The sequence below is a fragment of the Cervus canadensis genome, chromosome 13 (assembly GCF_019320065.1).
Source record: "Cervus canadensis isolate Bull #8, Minnesota chromosome 13, ASM1932006v1, whole genome shotgun sequence".
Classification (NCBI taxonomy): domain Eukaryota; kingdom Metazoa; phylum Chordata; class Mammalia; order Artiodactyla; family Cervidae; genus Cervus; species Cervus canadensis.
This window is the reverse complement of record NC_057398.1, coordinates 75,244,168-75,269,406: the sequence shown is the minus strand read 5'-3', so window position 1 is coordinate 75,269,406 and position 25,239 is coordinate 75,244,168. Positions and strand designations below refer to the sequence as shown.

At 47.7% G+C, this 25,239-nt stretch overlaps 1 protein-coding gene and 1 long non-coding RNA gene across 10 annotated transcripts in view; one reads left to right on the top strand and one right to left on the bottom strand.

Moving 5' to 3' along the window:
- The window catches only part of ATP2B4 (ATPase plasma membrane Ca2+ transporting 4), a 101,519-nt gene extending 82,989 nt beyond the window's left edge, over positions 1 to 18,530 (top strand). For 5 of the 8 annotated variants that reach the window (XM_043485916.1, XM_043485912.1, XM_043485913.1 and 2 more), the window contains 6 exons: positions 143 to 334; positions 777 to 990; positions 1,549 to 1,760; positions 2,748 to 2,855; positions 4,805 to 4,981; positions 14,061 to 18,530. In XM_043485916.1, coding sequence (XP_043341851.1) covers positions 143 to 334; positions 777 to 990; positions 1,549 to 1,760; positions 2,748 to 2,855; positions 4,805 to 4,981; positions 14,061 to 14,375 — 1,218 coding nt within the window. In that variant the 3' untranslated portion in view covers positions 14,376 to 18,530. Of the gene's footprint in view, positions 1 to 142; positions 335 to 776; positions 991 to 1,548; positions 1,761 to 2,747; positions 2,856 to 4,804; positions 4,982 to 8,624; positions 8,806 to 14,060 lie in introns of all 8 variants that reach the window. The other 3 variants (XM_043485918.1, XM_043485917.1, XM_043485919.1) reach the window with 2 other exon arrangements.
- LOC122452371 lies at positions 329 to 23,754 on the bottom strand. Of its 2 annotated transcripts, none has more exons than XR_006272669.1 (4): positions 23,645 to 23,754; positions 3,970 to 4,318; positions 2,713 to 3,146; positions 329 to 479 (listed from the first exon to the last, which is right to left on the bottom strand). It is a non-coding gene; the product is annotated as an uncharacterized LOC122452371 (long non-coding RNA). The 2 variants fall into 2 exon arrangements; XR_006272668.1 differs by lacking the exon at positions 23,645 to 23,754 and adding an exon at positions 12,264 to 12,707.
- Between the last annotated feature and the right edge of the window lie 1,485 nt (positions 23,755 to 25,239).

The following is a 25,239-nucleotide window of genomic DNA, read 5'->3' as shown; positions in this document are numbered from 1 at the left end:
TAGTCTGTAGAGCTGTGTGGCTGCTGTGCCCTCTGGTGTTCGTGCCGACTTCTGAGGCTGCTTGGAGTTCAGGAAATGGGTTCGGAATACAGATGAGCTCTTTTTCCAGTTCCTCACTGTTTTCCTCCCCCTCTTACCTAAGGGTATTGCAGGCACAGATGTGGCAAAGGAGGCCTCTGACATCATCCTAACAGATGACAACTTCACCAGCATCGTGAAGGCGGTGATGTGGGGACGGAACGTCTACGACAGCATCTCCAAGTTCCTGCAGTTCCAGCTCACTGTCAACGTGGTGGCCGTGATCGTGGCCTTCACTGGAGCCTGCATCACCCAGGTGGGATGAGCTGAGACGAGAGGGATGAGGCTGGGGCCAAGGAACAAGGGGTATGACGTTACAGCGTGTCAACTGAGGAGCAAGGCCCAGCGTTTCTGCAGGGGTGTTGGGACAGGAAATCACTCTTCCAAGCCTCCATCTGCTCCTGTGGGAGGATGATCATTTATCTACCATTAATGTAGCACTTACATGTTGGCCAATGTGATAAGCGCTTATATGTAGTTTCTCTGATCTTCAAAGACAACCTTGCAAAGTAGGTATTATCCCCATTTTACAGGTGAAGAACCCAAGGCTCAAAGAGGTTAAATAAGTTTCTAAGTGTGATTCAGCTAATAAGTGGATAGCAGGAGGTAGGCCCTGTCAAGGGCAAAGGTGAGGCTGACGAGTGAGGTGAGGGGTAGTCTGCAAGGAAAGCTAAAAGGAGGGGTTCTTCTTCTGCCAGGATTCCCCACTGAAGGCCGTGCAGATGTTGTGGGTTAACCTAATCATGGACACCTTTGCCTCGCTGGCCCTGGCCACAGAGCCTCCTACAGACTCTCTGCTGAAGCGTCGGCCCTACGGCCGCAATAAGCCTCTGATCTCGCGCACCATGATGAAGAACATCCTGGGTCACGCCGTCTATCAGCTCTCCGTCATCTTTTTCCTCGTTTTTGCTGGTGAGCCACGGGGAGGATGGGGTAGGGGGCAGCGTGTGGAGTGCGAGAGGGAGATGGGGCAGAGACCAGCCCAAGAGGAGAAGGGAGCAGGGAGCAGGCTGAGCCAGCGGGGCGATAGCATCTTCACGCGCCGAGTGCACCTCTGTTCCCACGCCGCGGTGCATTATGGCATTCTCTGACTCCTCTTAAGAATCTCACAGGGGTAACTTTATGACACCTTTCTTTAGCTCATAAAACTGAAACTTAGGTCACATATTGAGTAAATAGCGGCACTGTGTTTCAAACCTATGTCTGCCAGACTCTAGTGCATGTAGTTTTACCACCATGCATTGCCACAAGAAGGCAAATATTGATGGAACAAACTGAGAGAGAAGGTCAGAAATGTTGAGACCAGGGCTAACACTGAAAATGTTTGATGACCGTGTGGCTCGGATACTGACCGGTTAGAACGGACACCAACCCTAAGCAACCAGTGAGGCCCTACTCATCTGTCTTGACTCAACCTCAGCCCTCCCTGAGAGTGGACTCAATCTTGCGGTGCACCCCTCTCCCGACTAGGTGAGAAATTCTTTGACATTGACAGCGGGAGGAGAGCGCCTCTGCATTCTCCGCCCAGCCAGCACTACACCATTGTTTTCAACACCTTCGTGCTCATGCAGCTCTTCAACGAAATCAATTCCCGCAAGATCCACGGAGAGAGGAATGTCTTCTCGGGCATCTTCCGCAATCTCATCTTCTGCTCAGTGGTGCTGGGCACATTCGTCAGCCAGGTGAGATTCTAGCTAGGATTGGGATAGAAGGTCTGGGAAGATAAAGGCCAGACGCTGGAAGCCAGGATGCCCTGAGTACCCCAGAAGAGGAGTAGGGGAGGGCTAGGGACTTAGGCTGTGGGTTGAACACTTTGGGGTTCCCAGCTGGCTCTCATTTGCTCATTTCTCTAGAATTGGATCCCTCTGTGTTGAGTGCTCCAGTGCACGGCAGCATGTTGGTAGTGAATAAAATAAAATTTGAAGAATTCTTTCCCTAACTTTCTAGAACACAGAAATTTAACACAGCGACAGGGGGGAAGGTCACTGCCTTCTGACCCTTTCATGCCTCATGCCGGCGCACTTGAAATGTGCATGAAGGTGCCAAGTAGGCATCTCCCTGGCCCTGCCACTTTGTTCTGAAAGGGCTCGTGGTACAAAATGCTACACGGTTCAGAGTAAAGGAGAAGAAATGGCATGGTGCCACGTGTAGTTAACAGATAAGCCTGATGTGGATTCCTTCTGTGGGACTGGAATCAAGGGCATGACTGCCCTGCTGGTGAAAGGATCGACCCCTTTCTTCTTGCCGCCGTCAGAGATATCCTAAGACAGATGCCATGCAGGAGATGATGAGCACAAGAGCACCTGCCTCTCCCTTACTTGCACCCCTCCTAAGTTTCCCTTCTTTATCACTGTGCCTTCTCTTTCTTACCTGTTGGCTTCAGGCACAGGAAGCCCTTAGCTCCCCTTGATCCCCGCGCCTTTGCATTAATTAATAGTGTTCATAGTGACTGGAAACTCCCCATCAGAAGGCTCTGCAAAGACTGTTGGTGTCTCTCTTCCCTTCTCCCCATCTGGGTCTCTTCTTTCTCCTTCCCCAACAAGCATTCCAGGGTTTGCACCGCAAGGATCCTGGGGCAGGGAGCTGACGTGGCTTTGGTGGCCTTGACTAGAGGGCTGGCTACCTGTTACTCACCTCCCAGTCACAGGCTGCCTCTTTGTCTGTTCTAGATTATCATCGTGGAATTTGGAGGCAAACCCTTCAGTTGTACGAAGCTCACCCTGTCCCAGTGGTTCTGGTGTCTCTTCATTGGTATTGGAGAGCTGTTGTGGGGCCAGGTGAGTACGGACACACCCTTCCCGCGGTCACACAGCCGGCAGACCTTCCCTCCCCTAGAGGAGATGGAACGAGCAACTTTGGAGACTCCCAGCTCCAAACCTTCATATTCTGCTTCCCTGTTCCCTCTGCCACCAGGTTTTCAGGTTCTTTCCATCTTGCAGGATTCCAAAGCAGAATGATTAGTGCCCACCACTTCAGAGACTTCCGATCTCTTCTCTAATCATGCGTGGAGACAGACAAATCCCTTAGCTTCTCTGAGATGGAAGTGGAAATTTTCAGTGCTAATTTTGCTAAAAGAAAAAGAAAAAAGTCACGGTCTTAGAAGCAGAAGCGTTTACAAAGCCCATGTCTGCAGTGAAGCTGCAGTCTGGTCGAGTGCTCTGCGCAATGCCGCAGGACTCCCTTGCCCCTGCTGTCTCTCACCATCGCCTTATTCAGGATGAACGCCTGACCATCACCTAAGACAAATTCAGATTCACACGGTCTCTAGAGAAGCAGTATAGTGTATGGTTCAAAGCCCAGACTTTGCAACCGACTACCTTGGTTTGAATCCTGGTTGTTTTTTACAAACTGCGTCATAGTGAGTAAGTTTCTTAGCAGCTCTGCCTCAGTTTCCTCAACTCAGGATAGCAAGGCCATTGTGAATCATACTTAATCAGCAACCCACTTTCAATATAGAAATGACTTAGACAAATGTCTAGTACCTTGTAAATACTCAATAAATGTTAGCTATTAACATTATATTAATATAATGTTATTTTGGTTTGGTAAGAGTTTGATTCCTTCCCCAGTACCACTTTACAACCCTCCCCCCCATCATCAGTTCTGCCCTGGGCTATGCTTCTGCTTTGCAGACCCCAGGTCTCCACTGATTGGTGCCCAGCCACCTGAGTAATGGAGTCTTTCCTTAACTGGCCCCAAAGATTCCTCCCTGAGACTGCAGGCTTTCCCCCACAGACCTGCTGGTCATTTCTTCCATACCTGCGAGTTGCCTCCCTGATTAATCCCTATCCCAGTTCCTAACACACGTCCCTCCAACCTGCTCTGTTTGCTGTTTGTTTACCAGTGGGTCCCTAAAGCTTTCTTGTTTCGTGTACTGTTTGAAACACTCACCTGGATCGAGTTTCACATGTGGCCATGTGGCCTTGAAGCCTTCCTTCTGTATCACAACAGCTCCTTCCAACATCCGAAAGCAGCATGTGGACATTGTATTTCAAACATCTGACTCCACGTAGGACTGCTCACACGGTCCCCCGCTCCCAACGGAGCCCTGTCTGCTCCTCTTCTTGTTTGTAAAGGGGAACTGACCGGCAGGCACTGAGCTTACTGAGTGATTCATTTTGAATTGCAAGCCCAAGCTCCTGCTCCATGTCCTCTGAGAATACGCATATGTCCCTTCTTCTGTGGGCTGGCCCATCCACTTTCTCACCCGAAGCCCAGGAAAGCCTTCAGGGTCCTCTCACTGTAGTTTTATAAAAGAGCAATGACTTAGCATATGGAAACTGAGAAGAGGATCGCTCCCCTCCAGCAGCCTTCCTTCCCCTTTGTGCTCACACATACATTGTGACCGTCTTGTCCCCAGCCGTATTTTGCCCGATTCTTGTCTGTGTCCCTCCCCACTATGTACCACGCATTCCCTTAAGAGACAGACGGCAAAATGGAAAGAGAGAACTGAGACAGGAGGAGGAGAATAAAGTATGTCCCAAGGCAGATGCTGGTCAGATACTAGAATTTAAGTTCTCCTTCATACGTCTACAAGTGCAGACATCTGGTCAGCCCCCGGCAGATGCTGGCCCAGGTGGGCTGGTCCTTTTCCCTCTGTTCTCCCTGCCAGGGAGAGGGGTGCTGGGGCCAAGCGTGACTTGCCCAGGGCCTGGCCCACGCAGCCGAGTGACAGCTCTTCTCAGCCTGATCCTGGTGTCTCCCCTTTTGCTGCACCTGCTCTCAGGTCATTTCCACGATACCTACCCAATCCCTGAAGTTCCTGAAGGAGGCTGGACATGGCACCACCAAAGAGGAGATCACTAAGGATGCCGAGGGGCTGGACGAGATCGACCACGCAGAGATGGAGCTGCGCAGAGGCCAGATCCTCTGGTTCCGGGGCCTGAACCGTATCCAGACTCAGGTATGGTGATGGTGGCCTGTCCTGGCCCTGGAGGAGGAATCCCCTCCGTCTTTATTGGGAGGTGTCGGGAGGGGAGTAGTTCTTGATGGCCAGTGTCTCTACCCTTCTTAAGGCCCTCTCATTGGTGGGTAGCCCAAGCTCCCTTGCTTCAAGATAGACAGAGGCAGAGGCGGCAGTTTGGGCTCCTCTGAGAGGAGACTGATTGTGGAGAGCCCAGAACACAGGACCCCAGCTGCCAGCGTGGTCCTCTAGCTTTGGGCTTGTCTGAAGGCCACTTCCCACCCTTCACGGGTAGGCAAGCTTCCCGCTTACAGTCTCTTGGAAGCAGTAGGCCTAACCTCCGGTGGGAAATGTTCAGAGTCTTTCCTGACCCTGCAGAAGAAAGGGTTCAGACAGCATCTCTGTACCATCATCCCCAGCAGACATTTGCTGTACATCCTCAAGCAGCTGTTAAGGGAATGTAGATGTTATCTGGAGGATCTTTGTAAAAGAAACTCACTCTTTTATGTCTTCCCCACTCAAAATGTAAGACCATGATGGGGAACGTTATTGCTAAGTGTATATAAATAACAGTAGTCTCTCAGTGCCTGAGTGTCTTTTACAGGTTCAGATTTTCTCCCCAGAAAAGAAGAGGCTATAATTTCTTCACACCATTTCCCTTCCTGCGCTCTCTGAAATGGGATAGACGCTGCTCCTGCTGCCTTAAGCCCCTTGACTCTAGCCCCACAGTAACTTTCTCTCCCCACCTTTCATGCAGCAACTATAGCTGCCTTTTCCTGGGTAAATGGCCTGGTCTAGATACTGATAATCTTAACACTTCCCTGTTCTTACCTCACATACCTCTATTGTGTTAGTCCTAAAATTTCCTGTCTCAGGGAACTGTAAATCCCCAAGTTCTCAAAGGTGTTCTCCAGAGAACACCTATCCCTCTCTGCAGATTGGCTAGAGATCCCAGAAGTAAATTTCACCCTCTAAACATAGCACTGCATGTGGTTTCAAAAGTTCCTTCGTCAAGCCCACCACCTTCTAGGGAAGAAAGGTGAAAAGAATATTCTACGGTAAATACAGGGATCGCCCCTTATCCATGACCTTGCTTTCCTTGGTTTCAGTTACCTGTGGTCACCCACAATCTGAAAATATTAAATGAAAACTACCATAAATAAATAACTCGTAAGTTTTCCATTTTATGCCATTCTGAGTAGCTGATGAAGTCTCATACTGTCCCATTCTATCCTGCCCTGGATGTAAATCATTCCATTGCCTATCACATCCTCACTATATCAGCTACCTGCCCATTAGTCTAGGAAAAAACATAGTATATACAGGATTTAACACTATCTGTGATTTCAAGCATCCACTGGGGGTCTTAGGATTTATCCCCTGCAGATAAGGGAGGACTCCTGTAGCAGCTGGGAATTGGTCTCCTGTAGACAGACAGCAGATGAAAATGGGAAACCAGGGCTAGGGAGGGAAATCCTGGGGCCCCTTTCCCCTGTCTTGAGCTCCTCCTCGCAGAGGGAGAGCCCAGGGACCTGCAAAAGCCACCTCAGCACTTGCAGAGTTTCCACACCCCCCCCTCCAGACTGCACGTGCACCCCCAGCCAGGGCACCCCGCGCTCTGAGAGCTCGGAGCCTGTGGCTCCCGTCTCTGAGGGCTCGGCGCTTCCCTGCAGCCCTGCTCTTTTCAGAATAACCTGTCTTCTTTTCTTCCCTTCAGGATCATCTGCCTCCTCTTCTACTATGTACATTTTTTCCTAGCCAGGATCCCCTCGTTCCAGTGTCTCGTGGCTCCTTCCCAGTCTTCTCTCCTGGGGCTGAGACTCATGGATCTTCCCTCCCCTCCACTACCAATGTCCATCCCCTCGACTCTATACCTCTCTGGTTTTGCTGCCTACATAGCTTTAGGTATACTACCTTTCTCTGTTGGAGCAAGAGGTACTTGGACCAGAATGACATTAAAGCCTGAACTGGGCAACAAAGGCTACCTGTTAAAGATGCTGTGGTGAGCAGTCTGTGCCATCACCCCTGATTCCCCAGCAGCTGCGGCTGACTGTGCTAACCTTCACCCTGGATCCTAAAGCCCTGTCCTGGCATCAGCCCTTCACTCAGCAGAGCCGGTCCTTGTCATTCTCCTTGCAGCACCTGACATGGGAAGTGCCAGGCTCTGTCTCGTCCTGGTCTCTGTAGCTTTGGGAGACCTAAAAGCACCAGAGAGCAGAAGTTTGGGAAACTCGAGGGCTTGAATCTTGCTAAACTTCCAGCTTCATCGGGAAGTTGGGACCCTGTGGCCTTAACAAGCCAGAGGAGTGACTCTCCAGCTCCTTCTTCGTGTGGCTGAGCCCTTCCCACATGCAGACCTTTTTCTCCCACAGCATTAGGCTCCTCCATCCCTTGGAAGTGAGGACTGTATCATGTGATAGGAGTGGTATTTTAGCTCAAACCTGGTCTGAATCCATTTCATGGCTTCTCAGGAAGCTTTATAAATAAGAGCAACTGTCTGACTTGCAAGGTCCCTGCTCTCCCACCTTCTCACCTGGTGAAGTGAGGTTAGATGAGTGGGGTCAGCGCCTCTCCCACCTCCCTGGTAGACTGACCCGTGGTGTTAGGCATTTGGGCATTTTTAAGGTGATTCTACCAGATCCTGAAGGGTAAGGGAATTCTTTTTGATTTGTTCCTTGTTAGTCAGAAGTCAGGGATGAGGGTGGTAGGTTACCGAGGCCTCACATCAAGGCCACTGTCAGAAGACAAATGGCCTTCATTGCCTCTGTCTCTGAGGAGTCGGACCCTGAAAATCAGAGGCAGTTTGTGCAGGGCTAGACCCGCAGCTGGTGAGCACCGCCGCCACTCCCAGCCAGCTCCTCCTCCTGGGCCCATCTCCCTTCTGAGCTCTTGACTGCCCTTGTGCCAGCGATTCCAGGGACACGACTGCTGCTAGAGGCCTCTCTAAGGGCCTGGCCACTGGGCTCCTAAGCTCTGCCTTCAGAGGCCTTGTCCACTCCCACCCAAGGAAAGGGTATCTCAGAGAATAACCCAGAAGAGGGTGAGCCCAGCAATTTTGTGGTCCAGGAGCCTTTCCCCCACGGCCACTTGTGTACGGGCTACTACACTGCCTCTGTTTAAACACATAAGTTGTTTTCCTGGAAAATCTGCAATAATAAGTAATCAATTTAATTGGTTTAGAGTTTCTGAGCCTAAAAACTCAGTAATATATACTTTGCCTACTATCTTAAATTGCATGCTTAATTTTTTTAAGAGTATGGGTCAAAGCAGTGAATAAGCTGTCACTCTCTATCAGGAGTCATGAGTGGGAAAAGTCCCTTTAAATTTTAGATATTTTTGGACACCAGCACACCTAAAATGTCCATCACAGGCTAAAAGGAAAAGGAAGACTAGATTCTGTCTGGGTATTTAGACTCCATGGCAAACTGTTCCTTAAATGAAGTGTGATGTGCAATTAACGTTTTTCCCCCCTTCTCCTGACCGTTGTTTTGTGTGTGAGGGATTCTCTCTGGCTTCCCATCTCCTGTCCCCTTTCCCCAGCTCTTTCCATCCCCTCCCCTAACCCTCTTGGACCCTCCCTTCCTCTTTTCCCACTTCTCTCTGACTATAGAGCAAAGCTGTCTCACTTTCTGATTCTTTGCAGATCGACGTAATTAACACATTCCAGACGGGAGCCTCTTTTAAGGGAGTCCTAAAGCGCCAGACCATGGGTCAACACCTTGATGTAAAACATGTTCCTAGCTCATCCTATGTAACAGTTGCACCAGTCAAATCTCCCCCCACCACTTCTGTTGCTGCTGCTGTTTCATCTCCTACTCTGGGCAGTGAGTGATAGTCTATTATGATGCATGATTTGCTAAAATGACCACAAGAGAGCACGTGGCATTCACTTTAACCAGTCGTGGTTATCTTTTCCTTTTGGTTTTTCCCTTTGATCTTTGAGTTAAGGAAAGAAAAGCTGGGGCAAATTCCCCACTCCAAAACTAGCTGTGTGCCCTTTAATTTTATTACTTTTTTAATGTTGAAAAGCTATTAAACCGTAACCATTTTAAAGACAGTACTCTTGTTTTCTGATTGTCCCCCTGCATTGCCTATTCCCTCCTTGAGTTCTGTTTGTTTGTTTTCCTTTACTTTGTTTGTTGCTTTGTTTGAAGATGTTGTTGTTCCTTTCCTCTCCTTTGAGCGTCAACTCTATCTCCTAAGGCTAGGTATAAGGTTCAGCCAAATGAAGACTCGGGAACTCTCTTCATCTGGGGGCAAATTTGAGATGTCCTGAAAAAGGCATGAAAGAAGCTATCATTCCCATTTTTTTAAAGCGGTAGATCTGTCATAGTTGAATCAGTGCTGAGTTTGGCCAACACCAATAGGGTCCCTTTGGTCAGCACTCTACTGTCAGCCGGCAGTATTGGCATAAAAGTGGTAGCTGAATGTGAAGAAAAGATACTCAGTTCAAATGCACAGGCCTGAGCATCCCCATTGTTTTATTTTTCAGGGATCTTAAGCCAAACTCTGGTTTAAGAATCTATTCATTCACATCTCATAGGAGAAATATATAAAAAGATCAAAATAACTTATTTTTCACCTGTTAAAAAAATTTTTTTTCTTTTAGGAATTTCTGAAGAGCAACCTTTTTTTTTTCCTCCTTTCCTCTAATTTGATTGTTTTACTTATAACCAACACTTCATATTTTATTTTGGCTGTAAAGTTTCAGGACCCCTTTCTCAGTCATCCTGTCAGCCAGAATGCCATCAAGGCTCACCCTAAGATCTGGTAGATTATAGGTAGATTATTGGATTATTGCTAATGCTTATGCCTTCCTATTCCTGATCTTTTTACCTTCCCCAAGTGGGACCCAGAGAGGAAATAGAAGTGTCTTTGCTGATAGTGCTGTTAAGGTATTTGGTGGGGAAGGAGTCTCTCTCTGTTAAGTATATTGTGGGCTTCAAATAGCTGAGTGTTTAGTCTGTTTCCTCCTCCCCCACTCCTGGATACCACCACTCTAACCCTGGGATGGGGGTGAAGAAAGAACAACTGCTTTATCTGTGGTTCACTTGATTGTGAGTGTGTAGGATGATCCATTGTCTTTCTAGCCAGCCCTAAGTGTTCTTATGTGAGGTGTGAGGGGCAGGGGGAGAGGAGGTTTATGTAGATGCATGTTCTTTAGACCCAAAGGCAGCCCAGAACTACGTCTTACCCTACCAACATGCAAGGCTCTCTTGCCCTGCTGCTGCTGCTGAGTTGCTTCAGTCATGTCCGACTCTGTGCGACCCCATAGACGGTCCCTGGGATTCTCCAGGCAAGAACACTGGAGCGGGTTGCCATGTCCTTCTCCAGTGCATGAAAGTGAAAAGTGAAAGTGAAGTCACTCAGTCGTGTCTGACTCTCAGCGACCCCATGGACTGCAGCCTACCAGGCTCCTCCGTCCATGGGATTCTCCAGGGAAGGGTGCTGGAGTGGGGTGCCATTGCCTTCTCCGTCTCTTGCTCTAGTCCTCCCATATTCCTCTTGTTTCCTGTTTTCTTCTAGTTTTACCATGTCCTTCTGATGCGTTTCTGTTCTTTTTTAAATCCTGCCTCTCTGTTGGGAAGGGTTAGTGTCACCTGTCCTGGTGGTTTGCAGGTGGGAGGACACTAAGCAAAAGCCAGGGCCCATCGGGCTCCTGTAGAGCTGCCGGCAGAGGACAGGGTGCAAACCTTCAAAGGTGGGGAATCCAGAGAGGCAGGCCATGCCTGCTCTTTCTCCAGCTGTGCCTTCTTACTGGAGGGCCTAGAAGGTATAGGCATGCACTTTAAAACCCATTTCCCATTCCAGATTTCCAAACGAACTCTATTATTTATCTAACCTTCGGCAGACAGATCTCTAAGATTTCCCTCTCTGCATGCTAAGTCGCTTCAGTCACATCTGACTCTTTGTGACCCTGTGGTCTATAGCCCGCCAGGCTTCTCTGTCCATGGGATTCTCCAGGCAAGAATACTGGAGTGGGTTACCATGCCCTCCCCCAGGGGATCTTCCTGAGCTAGGAATCGAACCTGTGTCTCTTATGTCTCCTGCATTGGCAGGCAGGTTCTTTACCACTACCACCACTTGGGAAACCCAAGATTTCCCTCTCTAGGAAGGCCCTAATTCCTTCACTTCCCTTGATTTCTGCAAAGGAAAACTGCAGAATACCAGCTGAAGAAAAGGAAGTCTTCATCTTCCCATTCATTGAACTCCAGAGAGTGGCCCTTAGCACTCATGCCTAATCTAAGGTCCAGCCTGGTTTGGACCTCTGAGCCGTGAGAAAGAGTTGCTCTTCAATCAGCCACTTTGACCTGTAGGATAAGCGCTGCAGAAGGGACGTTTCCCAGAGACTCTGAGCGACGGTGACTGGGGAAGGAAAGGCTGGCTGGCTGAGTGGAGAGGGCCGGAAGCTTGCCCAGCACCCGCCTCTGTCTCTGTCTTGTCCCCCACACACTGCTCGGGCTCCAGGCACTGTGCACCAGGAAGGGAGGCTGCCTCCGCCTGGGCCGGGCTGGTGATGAGCTAGCTGTGTGCTGGGCATCCGTGCGTGTCACAGAGTCTCCGAGGTCAGCGCCGGGATCGAGGGGCCTTCTGGCGCAACCAACACCCTCTGCCCACCACCCTCCTGTCCACCTCCAGCCCACCAGACGGTGCTTCCGAGCTCTCTGACTCCTCTTCTCGAGCTTCCCTTACAGGCGGCTGCTTTCTCTTTAGAGTCCAGAGCCCTGTTATCTAGCTGGATGACTGTTCCTAGCTGGAAGAAACTGTCCCTATCTTTTCCATCCCCCTATCCCCACATCACCTTCATCTCCCTTATTATTTGCCTGTAACAGTGACTCATCCCCCCAACAGGTGAGACGAAAAGCCAGGAAACAGGGCTCCAGAACCTCATTGCAACCCCTGTTTTTAAACGTCTGTTTTCTAGATTGGACTTCACATATAATTGTTTTAACAAAGTATTCAGTTGCTTAAAAAAAAAAAAAAAAAACAGAAGCAGGAAGTTTGAAAATCACAGATACTGAAGATGATCAGCTCATGGTATAGAGGTACCTGTTACCTGTAGCACCTATTAGAAATGTGGAGATCGGAAGAGTGAGTGAAAACTGTGGGCTGTGCTAGCACCCCTTCAGCGGGGAGTATGGCTTTGAGCCCATCTCCTAACTAGGGCATTGGATTCTATCTCACTTAATCCAAGTTGCTTTGCTCTAAGATTTGATATAGACCCATTGTAACTTGGGACTTCCTGAAAACCAGATGTAACCTGTATTCCATCTGATCTTACCAAAAGGATAGAAGAAAGGATCCTAACTTTGTGTGTAGCAAGGCGAATGTGTACCCAGGTTCCTCGATTCTTCTTGGCTGAAGCGCTGAGCTGATCTCACTGAGGGACACCGTCCTCTGCCTTCTGAGCTCTAGGTGCCCTCTGTCCTGTGGGTCTGCCCGTGTGCTGTGAAGTGAGGCAAGATAAAGAAAGCCTTAGCCGGCAGAGATGCAACTTCACTTCTGAGGGTTCTGTACAGTGACAGGAAGCCTTGAGACAAGCCGTACAGTTTATTTGCCTGTCTCTCTGTGTGCTCTGCTGGATCCATGTTCTTCAGGAAAGTATTCTTTGCTGAAAGAGCAGTGTGATGGAGGAGGTGCCCTACCCCAGCCCCCATCACTTCTCTTCCCTCTCCCACCTCAACAGTCTCTCCTGCTTTATTTCCATTTCTTTTCTGATGAAACAACTTTGGGATAAGTCTAGGATCAGCCACCTCCCGAGAACTAAAACTGTCCTACGACCACTTGCTTTTCCCCTCTGTCTCCAGCCTCTCGGGATCCCACCTTGCCCCCTACTCCAGTTCTAGCAACCCAAGTTCTAAAGCGTACCTCAGAGAGGTTTCCAGTTCAGAAAAACAGCCGTCAGAAGAGCTGGTGCCTATGGATAAAGTGAAGGCTGGGCAGAGGGATCAGTGATGGTCAAGTGTTTCTTCTTCTCTTCTGAACTGAGCCCCTTCCTTTGTTGTGCGGTGAGCAAAGCCTGTGGCTCTGAGAGGCAGTTCCCCTCTGCCCAAACTGCAGGTGGTTTCCTTTCCTCCATCCTCTTGGTCCATCCCATCAGAAAAGCCTCCTGGCCTGAGTGCTTCTGTTCTGACCCCACGCTCTCCCTCCCCTACCTAAGATCATGTTCCTCTTCGTAATTTACAAACAGCTGGAGAAAGCTTTATGACTCGGCACCGCTGCTGGGTCTCAGAGTCATGGCCGCACGTGTCCAACCTCATCTGAACGGAGAGAGCAGCCCTCTGTCAGCCCCAGAGGGGGCAACTCTGATGCCTGTATTTATCCATCTCCTCAAGGGGAGGGACTGCAGGAGTGGAGTTCTGCTTTGTTTGGGGGAAGAGGACATGGTGGAGATTGTGGGATATAAACATATGCATGTTTCCTGACTGAAAGAGCAGTTATTAGATTGGAGAGCATAAGAATTCTGATTTCGTGCATGCTGCTAACACAACTGCACGGTATTGTCTGCCTTGCCGCACAGCATTCATGGTCGCTTATCACCCAACGTGTATTGTGTGCAAATTGATATGTGTTTGGCTTATTGAGGGTTTTCAACAGATAACTAAACTTCAATGTGTAATCTTCCATTCCACACTCACAAAATATTTGGCCCCAACACAGAAATCCACATGTCTGGATCAACTTTTAAGTTTGACTATTAAATTACACCTAATTCCAAAGTCCTTGCCTTCCATCCAAAAGAACTAATGAATCTTTTTGTTTCCTATTTAATTTTAAGAGTAGATTGTTTGGGAATGCTAACTTTGCTTTGGGTTTTCTACTTTTTTTATGCAGCTTTGAAATATTCTAGTTGTTTGTCATTATTCACTCTCCCCACCCCACCTCAGTGCTTGAAATTTAAGTCACGTGATGTTCTAGTGTTTCATGGTCTTTTCTCATGCGTCTGGTCTGGGTTGTGGAGCAGTAGTGTTCTGTAGTTTGGGCTTTGTTTCTGTCATCAAACCACCCAGTTTCCTGTTCTGCTGACCAGTTCTCACCGCTGCATTTTCTCACCCTCCTTTTCCTTCCCCTGGTGTAGATCAAAGTGGTCAAAGCGTTCCATAGTTCCCTCCACGAAAGCATTCAGAAACCCAGGAACCAAAACTCCATCCACAACTTCATGACCCACCCTGAATTCACCATAGATGAGGAGGGGCCGCGAACACCACTCCTGGATGAGCAAGAAGAGGAAATTTTTGAAAAGGTGTCTAAGCCTGGGACTAAGATGCCCTCGCCGGATGGTGAGGTCACTCCACAAACCAACAGAAACAACAATTCGGTGGATTGCTGCCAAGTACAAATTGTTGCCTCCCACTCGGACAGCCCTCTACACAGCCTGGAGACGTCAGTTTGAACTTCATCCTCCGATTCCCATTCCTGCCTTCCCTATGTCCCTTTTCATCTGTCCCATCAGTAAGGTGATGATGGGAGTTTTCACTGTCATGTTAGCTGCTCCCAAGTATGTGTGAACCGCACCTGACCATGACGAGGCAAGAGCACAGACCCACAAGGATTTTAACTGAAACTTGAGTTGGGGTTTGTAGCAGGACCCGGTGAAGCCCCAGGCAAGTGATGAGTGGTGGATCTATTCCTTGGATGTGTCAGTGGTCATTTTGAGAGAAATGACGAAAATCATCTTGGCGTCTACCCCACCTCCGGTTCTCCCCAGTACTCATGCCTATGTCTCTACTCTCCTTACTTCTGGATTTTTACCCTATGAGTCTATGCTGTTTATGAGCTCAGTTCAAAATTCAGAGCTACAAACATCATCAAATGAAATGTGTTGAGGTAAGAATGGAAGGTACAGATTCAGCCTATAGAGTGATTGTTTTAAAACAATTTTTCCATTTTGAAAACTTATACCTAAGGCCCTTAACCTCTTTCTGCCCTTCCAGTCAAACCTCCCCACAATCTCTTGGTCCTTTGTGACCATTGTCTTCCTTACCTTCACTCTTTTTTAAGTTGTGATGATTAAGAAAATGGAAAGAATATGGGTGAGTTGAGTCAACTTTGACCTTTCTCCCTTCTGGCCCCAATGGAACTCTTGATTTATTTCTAGAGACAGATACATTTCTTTGCTGATGGTCCTTTGGAAACAGTTGAGAGCAGGTAATACGATATCCCTGTTGTTGCCAGGTTATCTACTTCTAAACTGCCATCTTGTCAGGCCTGTGGTTTCTAAGTGCCAGGAAGATGAGCCTTGACCACAAAGCTTACGTGTATGTGGTTTGTAGTTTTTACCTGAAGCCTGAGCTTTCTCCTGTTCCTAAAGTGGTGGCAAAGGAATGAATTAAGGTTGACCCTGCCTCCTAACTGGACTTGGATATTAAGGAACAGAAGCTGGCAGATCTAGGACAAGACAGACCATCGAAGCCAACTATGAGTCCTCCTTGGGGTAACCACTACTGCTTTCAAAGCCATCTGCTAAGGCTTTTCTCGGGTAGGGCCTGATTGTTGGGGGAGTGAGGATTGAGGAGGCGTGGGAGAGGCCAAAGTGCCCTTGCAGCAGGATCTGAGAAGCCAGAAAGCTGGAGCTCAGGTGACTGGGGTCAGCTTGGACATTGCCTTCGGTTTTCTAATTCTACTCTGCTGTGTCCCTTGACTCATCTAGTCACTGAAAGGGCCCCAGACTTTCTCATATATTCTGATTTTGAAAATATATGGCTCCAGTGACACTCTGCTGACTTAAAGGAGCAAAGGGAGGCTCCCCCTGACTCCCGCTCCCTACACCCTGCTCAAGCCCATTCTAGAATTCTCAGTGCGGCCCAAGGAGGCCCTGTGCCTTCCCCCCGCTGAGCACTGCCCAAAGCATCCCCTTCCCCACCTGGCTCTCAGGAGCCAGGGAATTGGCTAGGAGATTTTTTAAGTGTTCCTTAATGGGACGGGGTGGAGCCGCACGTGCAGTTTCTCCATTTCTCTCCCTGCTGTGCTGACATAAGCTCTTCTGTGCAGGAGTCAGCTCATGTCTGCCAAGTCCCATCTCCACTGGATAAATGAAGCCTCTCCCCTCTTTCTCGAGTGACGGGGGTGGGGAGAAGGGCCCTGAGGCGGCTGGGGACTGCTGCATGTCCACCTGGGGGCCCGGTGACCTGACCTGTCGTCTGCAGCCTTCTCCTGTGGCTCCCTCCTCCCTCCCTCTCTCACCAGAGCTGCCCTAGGAAGGAGAAGTAAAGAAACGGTGCCCCTGCACATCCCGTTAGTGCATCAGCCCCCAAGTCTGATTCTGGTTTTGTCAAAGTTACATGCTTCCGTGATCTCTTTTTCCTCCGTCTTCAGTACTAATGGGGAAAAAATAGGTCACCCGAGGTGTTCGGTGTTCACATATATATTTATTAAGTAATTGGAAGATTTAGTTCTGTCGAGTCTTTTATTACCTCAGATCAATTTTTAAAACAAACTTTGGAGGCTATTTTATCATTCCTGCTCCCAAAAGACTCTCATGGTGCCTGACAAGTTTACTCTTGAGGGCTTGTGTCTACTTGTTTAAAGTCAATGGGATTTTTTGTGTGTATTCTGGTTTCCATAGTAAGAAAGAAAACATAGAAATATTATGCAAACAATATATAGTTTTCTTTAGATCATAAACTGATATTTTTTGAGTCAGCCATATGTATTTTGTTTAAAGGATTTAAAATAAAGTGCTGTCATGTGACCCTGTGGAAGGGGGCACATAACCAACTGTTAGACATGACAGGTGACCTACAGTGTATTTGCAATTGGTTTTAAAACCAATGCACCACACAACCTTTCTCCAAACAGCCATCTTTATGCTTAGGGGGAAGAATTTTGTTGGATTCTAGAACTTTTTAATATAAATTTTGCTGATATGGAATTGAGCAAGTTTAAGTGTTTATGTGCATATATTTTTTATATATTTTTTTCCTATTCAGTTTCAGTGATCCAACTGGCAGTGAATAAATACGGCATAAGTTAATAAAGCTTTCCCCAAAAAATGGTGCTTTGGATTTGAAAAGAGTCTGATGGGGAAAAGGGGGAAATATTATCCTAGATTCCTCTCTTGATAAAACTAGAAAAATGGGCAGTAGATTACCAATGGGAAGGAAGGCATCCAGGAAGAAGGAACAGCTGGCAGGAAATAAGTGCACATCCCCATGGAAATGGGTATCAGGAACTAGTGATCAGGATCAGGGACCTCGGGTAGATTTATATTTCTTGAAGAACAGCTAGTAGAGTGGTACCCAAGACCCTGGGCTGCATGGGTCCTCTGATTTGGGGGTTGCATTTTTTATGGTTCTTTCACCTCCTGTTGCCCCTGGAGTTTTCCATTAGTGATTTCTTTGTGCAAGGATTTGATTTGAGACTTCTCCCCCTCCCCTAGAAAAGTTTCATGCAATATATTAGGTGGCAGATAATAGCTCTACACAGAAAAATAAAAGCTGGTTCTAGCCCTAGGTGACAATCTTGACTAGATCCTTCCCATAGGTGTCCTCTGCTTCTAAAATGACTCTCCATCTCTAAGTGTGGTAGAGAGACCAAGAAATCCCGCAGGCACTTGTGAGTTCTTCAGGGTTTGCATTTCTTCTTCCCTTGAACTTCAGAGGGGAGAGTCCGCACAGTTAAATATGAGTGATTACCTCATTGCCAAAACCCAGGGGCATGGCAAGCTCATGAAACCTCTAAACTCATCACTTCTCTTTCCTGTCTTCCCTGCCTAGTGACTGAAGCAGCCCCTGATGCCATCCCAAAGTGCACACTTCCTCTTCCTCCCTCTGCACAGCTGGGGACCCCCTCACTGCAGGGGTGGGGGTGGAACCCTTTGTAAATGCCTGCTCTTCTTTAGCCTTTACAGGCTCTTGCTCAGAACAGACCAGACATCTTTCCGTTTAGCTCAGTGCTGTCCTTACCTTCCCAGCCTGCTGTTAGACCTGCTGTCCCCTTTCCTCCTGATTAGGAGAGGTGGGGGGAGGTGAGCTCCCCATGACTGAATTGGCCTTTGGTTCATGTTTTCTCCCTGTATGTATATATGCCATATGTGAATATGCCATATATATGTGCCAACAAACCTATCTACATTGTTTCAAATTAGCACACAGATAGGAATTTTGAGTTTCTTTTTTTTTCTTTTCAGTAACTAGTATAACAGGCACTGGTATTTTGTATAAAAGAAGAAAAAACAAAACAGAAGATTGATTATCGTGATCTGCATGACATACACAAACGGTGATATCAAAGCAATGTGTATCCCAGTGTGTGTTGCTATAATCTACAGTTCAGCTAAACAGTACACCCAATCTGTATTTGCATTTTAATATTATTTAAGCTCTCTGTACAATGTTTTGCATGTATTTATATGGTTCTTAGGAAAAAAATGCTATAAATGGCAATTCTGAAATTCAAATATGTTGTTCCATTGAGATAGGAAGAATGGAAGGGGAGTTTTAAAAGAAGGAAAAAAGAGATCTTTTTTTTTAGAACCAATGAAGCTGTTGCTGATGAGCAGAAACCAAACTATTGTGCACTGAGAATAAAAATCCATGCCCACTTGTGACTGTGCTATCCTCTGTATGTATCCACTTTTGGGTAAAGTCACTGGTTGTTGAGATTGAGAAGGGCCCTGCCACGGCCACGTTGAAAGCCCATCTGTGCAAGCCCAGGACTCAGCCTATTACTGGATCCTAAAGTGTTTCTCTGCCAACACTTCCCTTTAGTGATTCACAGCCCTGGTTGCCAGTTTCATTCCCTTAGGAAATGAGCTTTGCTCTGCCCACCTTGGTTAGAATCTGCAATCAGAGAACTATGAAGCTGGGGCTTTTGAAAAAGGATGAATCTGGAAGGATGAAAAAGAGTCAGGTTTGGCAGTCCTTTCTTTCTTTGTTTTAATTTTTAACGAAATGCCTATCAGGAAAATTAGTTTCCCTTATGTTAGCAGCTGGACTTCCGTCGGAGCTGAGTTGGTAAAGAATCTGCCTGCAACACAGGAGACCCAGGTTTGATCCCTGGGTGGGAAAGATCCCCTAGAGGAGGAAATGGCAACCCACTCCAGTATTCTTGCCTGGAGAATCCCATGGACAGAGGAGCCTGGCGGGCTGCAGTCCACGGGGTCACAAGAGTCGGACACGACTTAGCAACCAAACCACCACATATTAGCAGCTATTCCCTACCTTCCTTCCGGAGTTCTTCAGTTCCCACCCTCCCAAAGGTTTTTGGGGGATTGAGAGTTTGTTTGTTTTAGCTGTTCTATTCACTGGATCTCTAGCATGACTAATATTAGACTAATATTAGTTTCAGGTCAAAACAGCTTTTAGGTCAAAACAGGTCATTTAGGTTCTGAGCTTTCACATCTCAGAATTCAGAACTCCTCCCAGCAACTCTCATCCAGATGCATCTATTCTCCTTTAAAATAGCAAGGAAGGAAAGGATCTGTTGACTCCCCAAGGTATTTTAGGGAAAGTACGATGTTGAGGAATAGCCCAGCTCTCCTGGCTGTTTGAACAGGTCGATTCTGAAGGAGGAACCAGCCACGGTTGGTAGTCGTCTGTGTGAGCAGTCTCACCCACTTTCCTGCCTGTCCCAGGTTGCTCTCCACGGGCACAGCCACATTGCCCACCTAGGTTCTTTCAAACATGCTGGGAGAAGATAACTAATAACCAACCAAACAAACAGGGTCTGGGACTTACTTGAAAACAGAAATCATTCAGAAAACAGGACTAAAGTCTTTTTCTTTCCTTTGTAGCTTCCATCCCAAATATCCTTACTTAAATGGGATGCAAAATACACACACGCACACAACTCTAGTCCTTTCTAAAGTTCGGCCCGGTGTTTCCCCCCTCACTCTCACCTTGTCTTTGTTGGGCCCCAGATCTGTGCTTCTGCCACATCAAACAGGATATCAAGGAGCCGCACCTCCCAACCTCAGGGTGTGCTGAGGCATGAAGCAGCGCTTCAGAGCAGCTTTCTGGCAGAGACCAGTGTTTCCTAAGACATTGGTTTAATGGGTATATAGCCAGCCAGCTCCTTAGGCTTGAGTTACCACATGGGAAAAAATGTTCTTTTCTTCCATCTTTTCCTACCCCCATTTCCTGGGGAAAAAAAAAAAGGCAGTTTCTTTGCCCTCCATCTTTAATAATGGTTTGTGAGTCTCCCCTTTCTCAACTACTGTATCCTCTCCCTGTGGCCACTGGGTTTGTTTGAAATTCTCCACCAGGACTGACTGACCCCACCCCCAGCCCCCAGGCCCCCCACCACCACCCCGGCCCACCCAAGTGTATACACACAGCCAGACAACTGCCTAACTTATTCTGGGGAAATCCAAGGATGATTCACTAGGTACCAGTAAGCTGGTTACCAACCCTTGACCTGGGTCTATTAGGGCATGGCCTCCATGCTACTGCAAGCAGGATAAAAATGGTATGTCCTTTACCAGCAGATTTTGAAACCCGTTATAAATAAAACGTGCACCTGTTACTATCTGTGTAACATCATTAACATCCAGTTGTCCCCCAAATGAACCTGAGCTATGAGGACTAATAGTCAACTAGATTCATAGACCAGCATACATTTAGCCTTGCTTTTAGCCTTTTAGGCAGTGACTTCTGGGTTCTGCTGCTGCTAAGTCACTTCAGTCATGTCTGACTCTGTGTGACCCCATAGACGGCAGCCCACCAGGCTCCTCCGTCTCTGGGAGTCTCCAGGCAAGAACACTGGAGTGGGTTGCCATTTCCTTCTCCAATGCGTGAAAGCGAAAAGTGAAAGTGAAGTCGCTCAGTGTCCGACTTAGCAACGCCATGGACTGCAGCCTACCAGGCTCCTCTGTCCATGGGATTCTCCAGGCAAGAATACTGGAGTGGGGTGCCTTTGCTCTGGGTTCTGGGCCTGCCTGTATCCTGATGGAACCAACTGTATACCTTCTCTGAAGTCTATTTCAAAGCACGCCTCCCAGTTCTCAGAAGATGCAGTACTTGAGCTGAGTGGCGAGTGCCGTCACACTCAGAGCTGGCTGCAGCCCCTGGGTTCAGGCCTGGGCACCACATGGTTTCTCTGATGTCCCCTGGACTAATGGCCATGGAGACCATCCTCCAAACAGCACGACTGATTAGGTTAGGTTTCTTGTTTTAACTCCAGATCTTCATATCTTGGCCTTATTTAAAGCAAATATAGGGGACTCCTTGGAGGTCCCCCTGGAGAAGGAAATGGCAACCCACTCCAATATTCTTGCCTGGAGAATCCCATGAACAGGAGCCTGGTAGGCTACAGTCCATGGGAGTCACAAAGAGCCAGACACGACTGAGCAACTTTCACTGGAAGTCCAGCGGTTAGGACTCTGCTTTCACTGTCAATGGCGCAGGTTCAATCCCTGGTCAGGGAACTAAGATCTCGCAAGCTGCACAACATGGCCAAAAAATAATAATAATAAAATTTTAAAATAAAGCAAATATATATGAAAACTGAAAAGAGGATGTGACGCTGGGGAGAGAAGGGCTGGAAACTACTGATTGCCTTCAGACGCGGTTACCCAGACTCTTCATTTGAGTTAAGCATTTCCCGTCTTTCCCATTAAACCCTTGAACTGAAACTGCTGCTGATCGGGTAGGAGAGAAAAGGAGTTTGAATATTTTTCTGCTCACCCTATGGTGGAGAAGCTTAAACAGAGTAATTGGAGTAAAATCCTGATATAAACTCTACTTCTTGACTGGCTTGATTTTCCATTTCTACACGGAAAAAGTGGAACTACATCAATGATTTTCAAGCTACATTTTAAAGACCTGAAAGGGATTCCTTAGTGATGATTCAGAGCCCACGGGTATTCAACAAAAGGAGCACTTTTTTAATATATACAAGTATTTGACTTCTGGGTCAGCTGTAGCTTTAAAAAAATGACTTAAAAGCCTTATGAACTAGCCATCTCTAAGGGCCCCCAGCTCTGAAATGCTGAGGTTCTAGTGAACAAAATCATCAGTGCTGAAATGATCCAAATGTGGGTGACACTGTCACAAGTTGTGTGAATAAATGCACAAGCCAGCCTAACTGGGATCCTGTCTTTATTGTCTCCTACTATAGTTATTAATGTAACATAAATAATATAAAGTAAAAGTTTCTGATTATAGATCCTTCTGCTGAGATTGTTATCTGGCTGTTCTGTGTTGGCATTTGTTGGGAAAGAGCAGTAGTTTGGGAATCCAGAGACCTAATCCAATGGAGTGGCATGAAATTAGAGAAGCAAGAGGGCTCATCTGAGCTTCGGTAGAAAGAGCTAGCCAGGAATTCGAAGGCCTGTGTTATAATCCCAACACTGGGACGTCCCTGGTAGTCCCGTAGCCAAGGCTCTGAACTTCCCAATGCAGGCAGCCAGTTTTGATCCCTGATCAGGGAACTAGATCCCGCATTCTGCAACTAAGAATTCCCATGTCACAATGAAGACCTGGCACAGCTAAATAAATAATTTTTTCTTAAAAAAAAACAATCACCAACCCTGCTAATTTGCTGTGACCTAAGAGTCTCTCCAACTCTGACACACATGCTTGCTCTGGTATCTAAAATTGCTATTAATAACTGTAAGAGAATATCTAGGTGGCATTTCTCCATTGCTTTATCGCCTCTAGAATGCAGCACTGTGTGTGCCTGGAGCACTACTGCATACTGGTACCTGCAGGCTTCACCTGGGGCTCAGTCATTTATACCTGCAACAAAGACAAATTGTTCCCCAGCCCTTAAAGTACAAGAAATCAATTTCTTTTCTAAATCAAGTTGACTCTAGTACCAAAATAGCTAGCACTGGCCAAGATCTGTGAGAGGCGCCTGCTAGTCCTTTTTTAATGGTCTCATCTCCTCCCCTTGGATATTGGCCCACTCCTTCATTCACCAAGTATTTATTATGCCAGGCACCAATGTATGCGTTTGGGATACAATATCAAACAAAGCAAAGACTCTGACACTTTTAAATTTAGTCTTGTGGAGAGAGACAAAACAAACAAATACAGACCATGTCGAATGGTTACAAGGACCAAGGAAAACAGTAAACTGGTGTGAGAAAAACAGGGAGCACAAGCCATGCGGATTGGTCTTTTGTAGAGTGAGTGATCAAGGAAGGCATCTCTGAAGAAGAAGACTGTAAAGAGAAGTTATGGAGTAAAAGACTGAGCTAGTAAATATGTAGAAGAAAGAGATTTCAGGCAAAGCAAGTGCGAAGGACCTGAGGCAGGCACTCTTGCTTTGAGGACATGCAAAGAAGCCAGGAATTGGCACTGAGTGACCAAGTGGGAAAGTGAAGGAATTAAGTTCAGAGATGGAGGGATGGGAACCCGTAAGCCAGTCTAAGTTTGGCTTTCTTGAGACAGGAATTCGTGAGAGGGTTTTAGCTGAGGAGTCCGATGATCTATCTTACAGTTTAAGGGGATAACTTTGGCTGTTACGTGGCTGCAGGCCAGGGAAAATGGAAGGAACAGTAGTGCAACACGCCTCGCATGGGCCTAGCCCAACACTAAGGGATACAGGTAAAGTCAACCCTCCCTGTCTTGCTATTGTCCTAAGACACACAAAAAGAAAATGCTTGTTCAAAACAAAATTAAACTGTTTGCCACCCCAGCTTGTTCAGGAGGCCCTAGTTCATGAGACAGTTGAAATGATTCTTTACTCACTCCCAAGAGAAGGGGACAGAGAACCGACCTGACGTCTGCCTTGCTTGCTCCGTGTGATCGCAGGCTGTTCCGGCGCCTCCCCTGGCGTGCTCGGCGCTCTGCCGGGTTCCTGCCGCGACGCCCCGGCCTCCTCCCGCCCGTGTTGCCCGGGGCCGGAAGCCGCTCCGCCGCCGCCCGGGGCCGAGGGAGGGGAGGCCGGCGGCGCCTCCCGGCGTCTGCCCCCCGCTCCGCAGCTGCCGGCGCTCGAGGGGAGGCTGCCGGACGGAGAACTCAGACGACCGGGCACCGGGGCAGCCTGCCCTCAGACCGAGGCCCAGGAAAGGCCTGCTCGGCAGCGGCGCCCGGCGTCCTCCCTGGGCCTCAGCCTAGCAGACAGAAGCTGTCTCCCTAGCCGGTCACACTTCTTGCTTCCAGATTCCTTCCCCTCAACTCTTCCCAAGGACCTGACGTTGAATGAGAGCATGGAGCAGAGAAGTGAAAGAAATATTTACGTACTTTCCAAATTTCTCTGTCCTGTCTGAACCCTACTCTCTCACAGTGTTAACTTAAAAGAAGGGTATTTGCTGCCTTTGTTCTGCTTCAGACATGCCTGGGCCGGAGAAGGCCTCTCCATGAGCAAATGCACAAGGAGGGATGGGGCTGTCAACCAGCTGTCATCCTGCTCCATTGTCTCAGCTCCTAGACCTTCAAAAACAAAGCCTGGCTGCAGCTGTCTTTCACACAGGGCAATTTTGGCATGTTGGGGGAGCCCAGAAATACAAGAGCCACTGATAACCCCTTCCTAGGGCAGAGGAGACCCAACACAGGCCCTGGGTTGCCCTTCCTGGGAGGAGCAGCAAGGGCAGTGCTGAGATGACTTTGTCCTTCGGCCCATTCGTGCACAGCAGGAAAAAAAGACTAGGATGTTCATTTCTTTCTCAATATCTCATCCTGTTACACAGTTAGGTCATAAATTCACAACAGCAATAAGCACCAAGAGAACTTCTCAGAGGACCCAGGTAACTCTTTAAAGAGTTGCACTGTGCCAAATGCCAGAGATGTAATAAATTAAAACACAGTCTGCCTGAGAAGGTTCAAAGTCTGTGTGGGGTAACAAACATTTAAACAACTCATTCCAACAATTGGGAGGTGCTATTACACACAGGGCCATGAAGATACAGAAGAGCAAGAATCCAGTTCCAGATGCAAAAGGCTTTACAGGAGTGGTGATGCTTATGACAAATTTTTTAAAATAACAATTTTGTTTTATAAAAATGAGACTTCAAACAATGGGTCCAAAAAAAGAAAATAACCAAATACCTCAAGCCGCACACCCAGAAATAAACTCGTACATGTGATTTTACTGAAATTCTACAAAAGAAAACGACACTCTGTTAAAATGAAGGAACTAGTGCAAAGGCCCAGAGTATGGAAGGACAGTGAGCTGGGTCGGCTTGGAAGGCAAGGGGGTGGCTGCTTGGAGCTGACCACAGCAGGAGGGCTGGGACCACATCTGGTTTTTGTGCAAACCGGTACTCTGTGGTGGGAGACATCCCAGAGACATGTGCTTAAAGAAGAAAGAAACGCACAAAAGGTAGGCAGGCTAAGCATCCAGAGAGGAAGAGAGAAAGGCCTGAGGGGGCA